At 42.5% G+C, this 8355-nt stretch overlaps 1 protein-coding gene across 5 annotated transcripts in view; it reads left to right on the forward strand.

The window, feature by feature from the left end:
- Window positions 1-8355, forward strand: part of RFTN2 (raftlin family member 2) — a 41082-nt gene that overhangs the window by 28383 nt on the left and 4344 nt on the right. For 2 of the 5 annotated variants that reach the window (XM_068948232.1, XM_009681431.2), the window contains exons 9-10: window positions 654-732; window positions 6764-7037. In XM_068948232.1, coding sequence (XP_068804333.1) covers window positions 654-732; window positions 6764-7033 — 349 coding nt within the window. In that variant the 3' untranslated portion in view covers window positions 7034-7037. Of the gene's footprint in view, window positions 1-653; window positions 733-1590; window positions 3645-6763; window positions 7222-8136; window positions 8265-8355 lie in introns of those variants that run through there. The other 3 variants (XM_009681425.2, XM_009681442.2, XM_009681457.2) reach the window with 3 other exon arrangements.

Below are 8355 nucleotides of genomic sequence, written 5' to 3' on the forward strand. Positions count from 1 at the left end.
GTGGTCAGCTCCAGGGCCTGGGAGCGCGGCTCAGTGGTTTAGGGACCCTCCAGCTAACAGGACTTCTGTCTCTTTCCAAACTGCTGTGGCTCTTTAATGTGCTCCCTTCGCCTGGCCGTTTCTTCAGGGCAGGTGGTTTTAGCCTTGTCTGAGTCCACAGTGGGAGTGTTAAAAGTACAGGTATCCCCGTATCGTCAGCTCCTGTGCCACAGGGATTGCCACCAGCAGAGCAGAGGAATTGCACGGGAAGTCCAGCTTCTCTCTTGCAGCCTGGCTCAGGGGCATGGCCGGTCCTTTTGTGGAAATAAAACGAGATCTTTGTAATGACTTTGGTCACACGGGTCCAAAACTTTCTCTGAGAGAGCCCTAGCATTAAAAGTGTCGAATCTTGCAAAGTAAATGTTAAACCCAAGTCTTGTTAAAATTGGCACTGTTAAAAGTTACTGTAAGAAAAGCCTAGGGTGAAAAGGGTTAGTTAACCTTAGCTGCAGTACTGCGGAAATAGACAGTGCTGGTGGTAATCTGTACTCGTCTGACATACAGTGTATGTCTACTTATGGACACACAATTTACTATTGACTGTGAAAGGTATAAACGTGTTACAGTGAATGCTACTGCTTTTCAGATATTCAGAAATATTCTTTAAATTGCAGTGAAGGAAATCTGGCCACAAAGCAAGTTGTTTTTCTTCAGAGACCTGTAATGTGGAATTCAGCTATCCAGACACCAGAGGTGAGTAATGTGTTGATGGTATCAGTATAAGCACATAAATACTGCACCTGATGGATACATACAGAAACAAAATAGGCTTCAAAATTAATGGAAAAAGGTCAGTAAAAGGTTTCACTTGCGAAAAATCAAGTCAAGTTTGTGGTGGGTTTTTGCAGTTGAACTCAAGTTTCTTTTCTTGACAGATTTGCAACTTTTCTTAATTTTTTTTCTCAGCTGGATAGCTTTTAAGTGAAGCCATACTTACTTGAGAGCAAAAGCACAAGCTTGATAAAGCCTATTAGTAAAAGTATTTTGTTCTAAGAAATGACTGGTTCCCTAGTGGATGTGATTGGTTATGCTGTAAGTATTTCTTTATAAGTCTTCAGTAAGTCTTAAATGTATTGATTTAAATCCGGCATCTGTTTCCCTGTGGAAAAGAAAACACTTTATTTTGACCTCCAAAATGTTTATTTTCATCTTTATACTAGAATAAAAGTTCAAGCTGCACCAGTAATACTGTGGAGTAATACTCCAGTAATCTGGAGGTTAGCAGGTGAATAAATGTTAGTTGTTGCTACATGGAAACGTGCATGACCAAAATACAGAACTTAAAATAATACCTGCAGCTGTTGGACCTCAACAGCTCCTTGTTCCTTTTGAGTAAATCTCCCATAATAGTGTTTGTGTAAAGGTACTTTGAGGATTAAGCAACTGTTAATCACCACATCCTGCCCAGAGTCAAGGTCACAGTAGCACCTGTGTACGTGCTACGGTAAATAGCTTGGCTGCTGTGACCAGAGGAGGATGGTGGGCTTTTCTTCACCAAAGTCTTTCCACATCCCATGATGGTTTTTCCCTTTTATTATTCCTGTTTTTCAGTGGCAGTTCAACCTCTCTCTGATCAAGATTCTTCTTCTGTGATAGTCTTTTAAGAAGCTATGAAAACCATGGACGCTTTCACTCATGTCCAGCACCAGATTAATAGCTTCACAAATTGTGTCATTCGTGACATTATAATGTTATAAAGCAATGATCCTTCTTCTCTTCCCTTTCTCTAGCTGTATAAATAGTTCCATTAGTCTCTAAATCTCTTAAAAGTAGTATTTGATCTTTCTCTCTCCTTTTCTCCCCTTGTCCAGACTGTTACCGTTATCTGTATTTTCCTGTGCTTAGCGTTCTTGAAATGTAGTCTCCGTTTTTTTGTTCTTGCTCTATGCATTTGCTCATCTCCAGCCTAGCTTCCTTCTCGCTGACTCGCCTGATGGTTACTTCTTCCATGCCTGGCCATTTGACGTGCACGATTAAAATTCTGCTGTATGTCCTATCTCTACTGCAATCTCAGTTCCCTGCTAGTGTTTGTACACTGTGTATAATTTCTCATTTCCTCTTTTACAAAGTTTGAGCTCCTTGTTTTTTCTCTTCAGGGCTCTGTGCAGTCTTCCTTGCCGGTGTCTCAATCTTCTCTTCCATATTTACCCTCTTAAAAGTTCTGCCAGTTCCTCATTTAATTTTTCCTTCAGTTTCCCCTTTATGTACCAAGCATCTTCAGCTTTTAGCTTTCAAAGAAAGCTGCTGACCCCTGCTTTCGTGCCTGGCTGTGTTGTCTGCACGATTTTTTCCTAATATATTTCCGAAAGTATGTTTTGGAACGTTGTTTTGGTATCAGTGCTGTAAGTATATAAAACCATATGGTTTTGTGTCAGTCATTATCAAGTAGCCTCATCCTTTTCCAGATGTTTCCCCACTTTTTTAGTATTATGTATAATAAGGGCATGGACTCCACTATAAACACTCTTTTCTTGGGAGCTGTAAGGCATGTTATTTCTAATTATAAGCATCTCTTAAAAAGCGGCATAACTGCATGATCCAAAACATAGGGAGAGTTAAGACTGGACTCTGCCAAGAGAGGTTGCTATACACACCACAATTTTGCAAAAACGGTCAGTCTGAGGAGCTGATAAATCTTTGAGAAGCGCTTTAAGTTAAAAATAGGAAACATTATGCTGTTTAAATTCTTTTGCCTGATCCTGAGGTGCTCAACAGATGGGTGACGTTTACATTATTTGAGTTGCGGAAACATAAGGGAAAGTGCGTTTTGTGGTCGTTCTTTTCCTTTGTTGTACTGGGAAACCCTTGACTTAAGCGTTGCTATACTGGAAGTCTGTAAACAAGAAATAGCTACTTTGAAGCTGCTTGCATCAGAATTACTGTGTTTAAAATCTGAACAAACTTGGTATATAAATGTGCCCCTTCAAGTACCAGTGAATGTTTTACTTCTCTAGCAGGAAATCTTAGTGCACTGAGGTCATTTTATCATGGGATAAATGAGTAGTTCAGGCTGGAGCTGAAACGTTTACAGAGTAACGTTTTCCTTCTGTTTTTCCAATTATGTCAGTTTTTCCCTAAATTTTAATCTTTTTACTTCATTGCTTTTTTAACAAGATTAAATTAATCTCTGAATTGGCAAACAGCATATGCCTTCCTTAAAATTTAAATTCATAGATTTCTTAATAATAGCTAAGTGGTATAGCATGTCATGCTGTAGAATAGCTAGATTTCATAGAAGAGCTAGATTTCAGGTATAAAATAAGCTACTGGATTCCGAAAGCATTCTCTATTACTAAGTTTTGCCCTAGGAATGTTAATAAACCAGTTTATTTAAAGTGATCCCTGGGCAGTCCGACAACAGAGCTGTGCAATTTTAACAAACCGTTACAAGCATTTTCTTTTAGAAAAAACATTTAATTCTTATGATTCTATAGTGTGGAGCCTGACATTTAATTTATACTGCATTTCTTGTAATTGAAGCTTAAATTACGTTAACGCTGCTCAAGAAATCTTCATGTCCACAATTTTCTCTGTTTCAGGAACGTCCTAATACTTAAATATCTGAAATATTCCAAATGAAATAAAACTTCCAAATAAAAAACTGCATCCCATTTTATGTCTTTTTAAGCATATCCTTAGCATGTTTGCAACTCAGATATCTCAAGAAGAGTGATACCTGCAAAAGAGAGTCAGAGACGAAACCAACGTGGCTCTTTCAGTAAGGTGAATCTTACCGAGTAAACAAACAGCCGCATGTAGTCATCCTCAGACTTAACTATCAAACCCTCTGAGCCTGTTACTGACCCTCAAAAACAACTTTTTGTATTTTGGGAATCTCTCAAGCATTGTCAAGCATATTTTGAATCTTTTAACCAAAACATTAAGAAACGCATTTTTACTTCTTTTTAGAAAAGCAGCCAAGATTATGAGGTAACAACAAAATTTAATAGCATGTGCTAGAAAATAATGAGAAATAGTAACTTTGCAGTCTATGTTGAAATATATTAGATTTCAAATATTTTAAAATTAACAAAATGCGAAACCGGAAGCACAGAGAAGATTGGCGTTTCAAAACGTGTGCTATTTACTTTTGTCTCCTCTTGTGAGGAAACCGGAACGTGGAGACTCGGTTCCAGATCTGCCAGGGGGCTTATGGAGCTGTAGCCTTCTCGTAACTGCCGCCTGGTGAAGTTCAGGGCATGAAACACCTGGTGGTACCGGCCCCAGCGGCAGGCTGCCTTCGCTCTCCAGCCCCAGCCGCGGGACAGCTGGCTCTGGCCCTGGCAGCAGCTTTTGCCCTGCAGGTGCTTCCAGCGGTTGGACCGCTGTGATTTCTGTTCTGAAAAATGGCAATAGTAGATACTGGCTGCTTTGTGTCATGGGGGTGTGCGCGCCGCGGGGAGAGGGGGGTTCTGCTTCCTACGTGGAATTACACTTCCCGGTTCTTAAGGGACTTTTGCTTCAGTGAGGATCAAGGGAAATGCCCTGTTATTTGTTCTCTTGTTTCCCCCAGGATCTGTTTTCTGAGGAGAGCCTATTTTATGCCCTCACAGCTCTTCCCTGCCTTCCTGTGTTTCCATGGGACGGTACGCTGTCGTCTGGCCTAGGGTTATGTATTGGTTCAAAGGCCTCTTGGATTAGATAGAAGGGCTACGTTGTCTTAGTGGGTTTTCCGTCTGTCACGTTTGTACCATTTGCTTTCCTAAGAAGGGAGGATGGAGTTCCGAGACTGAGCCACGCACGTGCTTGAGGTTTTTTCCATTATATTTTATTTTAATTATTTCCTTTCCTTTGAGCAGGCTTTTCTGTCCTCTTACTGTGGCATCCAGGCAGAGCTTGTTTCCTTCTGTTTCTCCTGAGGCAACGCTATTTCCCCTTAGTCCCATTTCCCAATGTCTCTTGTAACAGCTTCCCTTAAACCCATTTCCTTTAGCGAAAAGGGCCATTGTTTTTACCGCTTCAGAAGGGCTTGGGAAAAACCTTGCAGAGGCGTAGAAAGGAGGCAGATCTTGCCAAAGCATGGTACAAAGGGTTGCGGTGGTTTTTGTTAGTTTGTTTTTTCTTTTAAGTGTTTGCCTGTGCACAAATCCTTCTTGGGCAGGGGCACGTCTTTAGCCCCCTCCAAGCGCAGCTCTGCTTTGAGGCTGGATTCCTCGTTAGGTAGACGAGCCCGCTCCGTGGAGAGGGTCGCGCCTGCTGGCCTTTCCCCTGGCGTTGCAGGGCTGTGCTGACAGCGCGCTGAGCCCCTAGCCCGGGCGCTTCTGCGTTCCCCATCCGAGTACCTCGAGTAACTCGCGATGCTGGCATCAACCGAACGACGCGCTCAGCGATAGCAGGGAGAGCTCCACCAGACAGAGCTGTTTGGCTTGGTGTATATGATGAGGTCTCTCTTGTCCACCCCGCCTCCATCAGGCTCAGCTCTAGCTGTGCCGGCCCGCTCCGCTGGCGCCCCTCACCGTTCCCGCAGTTGGGGACGTACCTGCAAAAGGCCCGCCAGCCTTCGTTATCCAGCAGCACTGGGGTTCCTCAGGGGCTCCCACTGAGGTCAGGTGCCTCAGAGGAGCCTTAGCCTAGTCTGATAGGTCTGTTGTTTGCGCACATCACAACCTGCTCGCCTGGCTCTTCGGCCTCCGGTAGCCGTCGCTTCAGCCAGAAGCGTGTCAGGCGGTCCCAGCGCTAACATCAGGTTGTCTTTATGCCGAGTTCTTCCTGCGCAAGGTCTCTTTAGACCCCTCTAAAATCTCTGCACAGGAGAGGCACTGACTTCCAGCTGCACAGATCCAGCACGTGGATGGGTCTTCCCGACATTCGCATTTCTGAAGAAACTTGCAGGTCGTCTGCAGCACTCTCTAAATACAGAGAGCGTGTTACCAGAGGCTGCCTCTGAAGGCCTTTCTGGCCACAGTTGGAAAGATGTGAGAGCGTAGCTGTCTCACCATGAGACAGATGACTGGGAAATCAGCAGACCTCTGAAGCGGCCAGATGACACCCTTACCAGAGCTCAGGCAATGTCAATTTTATTCGTTTTATTCGTGGGATTTAATTCATGTCTTAATCAAACCTCGCACTCCTGCTGAAGCTCCTAGGCAGGACTGTGTTTGGGGAGGTGATTCGCATCCGCTGATCGTTTAGACTTTCGCAGCAGGTTGCAGAAGAGCGAGGCGCGTCATGTCTTGTGGCACGCACATGTGATAGCGCCTCGGAGGAGAGGGAGCGTACGCGTACAGTCGTAGCTGGAGGTGGGGGGGCTGCATCGCCCACGCGCGCACCCCCGGGGGCACGAGGGGCCTCTGCTGCGGAGAGGAAGCCAACCGCAGGAGCTGTGCCGCCGTATGGCAGAGAGGGTTGGAATCGGGGTGTGTTAGACACGTTTACTCCACAGAAATAAGGCTTTCTTCAAACAGCTGATTTAGCATAGTTTAATACTTGTAAATCATTCTGGATCTGCCAAGTTAATATACAAGTATCAAGTGTTGCTGAAGTAATGACATTTTCTTAGCATTTATTTGTGCTTTCTGGAATTTTGACTACGTCTCGTATCTTTCTTGTCGCTCTCTAAATTTATTTATAGAGAACAAAGGTGTAGCTGTTGGGTTTTTTTTTTCTCCAGAGGAGTTCATAGCTTAAACTAGAGAGTGAAGTGCTGCTTTATGTTAAAACGCAGCTCACCTTTGACTTTTTTTGTCTAAGTAAGCTAACAGTTAAACATTCTCTTGTATTTCAGAAGAAATCCTTAAGGCACGTTATCGGGGAGGAAAAAGGCAAAATCTCTAGCAGAAGTGTTGGATTAGACACAGCTACTTCTCACCCTGTGGAACTTGGTCCACCACCTGATGAGTTTCATCTTTCTCCTTCGAAACAATGTTGGCTCAAGGAGGGATCGTCCCAGTATGGGGGCTTTCCGGGATTCAGCAGCAGTGATGGAGTGTTAAGGGAACTAGATGATGGACAATTTGACCAGGAAGATGGAGTCACTCAGGTCACATGTATGTGATAAAGTAAGTAACTGAATCAGATGGACCTGTACATAATTCATACGAGTGTTTAAAAAAAAAAAAAAAAAAAGTTTATCATATTACTTTAATGCAGTGATATAATCCCTATGATTTTTCCCAGACTCATTTTATATTTGTTTTCTTTGTTGTGTTAATCCTGTTATAGTAATAATACTACTGCAAAATACTTTGGTTTTCTAAAGTCTCTCTTTAATAGAATAATTACATGACTGGGTGCTCTGCTAACTTCTTTGTTAATGCTTTGGACGAGCGAGGAAGCAAATGCTGCAGATCAGTGACAGGTTGTATTCTGTAAGAGAGAATGGAAATGGGCGTGTTGAGTATTTTCCACAAGTTGGAGGAGTGGTATTTTTTTTTTTTTTAAGAGTGTTGTAAATATTGCTGAAAAAAATACAAATGAACTATCTGGCTGTCCTTAAGTTTTAATGTAACTTTTAATGTACTTGCCCTGTCTAAGTTCAAAAGCCTGGGGAAAAGAAATGTCAGTCTTGTGCTAGAAAGTTAATAATTTATGTTTGGACTTGGTACATACAGAAAAACCTCTGGGAGGCTGTGGGCAGACACATCTCCTGTAATTTAATTTCACCGTGCAGGATGTTTCTTGTACACCTAAGCCAGAAGCTATTCCAGCATATAGCTTGTATAATGATGTATTCATAATGTACTCATGAGTGGAAATTAAGAACCACTCACCTTCTGAAAGATAACTTGCATTCCACGACAAAAGACATTTGAGAAGCTGCGTAAGAAGCACTGACAGCAAGGTGCGCAATACATGTGTGGGGAAGAAGTAGGCAAAACTTAATGGAATCATATACACGTATGCTGATGTATAGATAAAAATTGTATCTTAGCTGAACGTATATCACACTGGATAAAGTGTGTTCAACTGCATTCAATTCTAGAAAGAACGTCTAGAGGAAATGATGAAACTACTGTGCATCAGTCATCAGCAGGGAGGAGCTGTTTGCGTTAAGGGAGGTTAACGCTGACGCAGGTCTATGGGGAGAGGCATGAATAGGAATTATTTTTATGCTGCTGTCTTGAAATTACGTTTTGCAATAACTGAATTTCTGTCTAGGCTGATCTGCTACTGTAGCTGGGGAAAAAAGCAGAAGCCATAGAGAAAGAAATTCCACCTTATCTTTCAGATCAGTGTTGGCGTCTTCACACAAAGTACTGTAACTTAGTTACTGACTGTAAGAAGTTGCTATTAACTAATGAAAATTTCAAATTTTAATAAAAAAAAAAGTCAAAGGAAGAAGAAGTTGAAGACAAACGCGTGTGCAGAAGATAAAGG

Source organism: Struthio camelus, chromosome 6, assembly GCF_040807025.1.
Source record: "Struthio camelus isolate bStrCam1 chromosome 6, bStrCam1.hap1, whole genome shotgun sequence".
Lineage (NCBI taxonomy): Eukaryota > Metazoa > Chordata > Aves > Struthioniformes > Struthionidae > Struthio > Struthio camelus.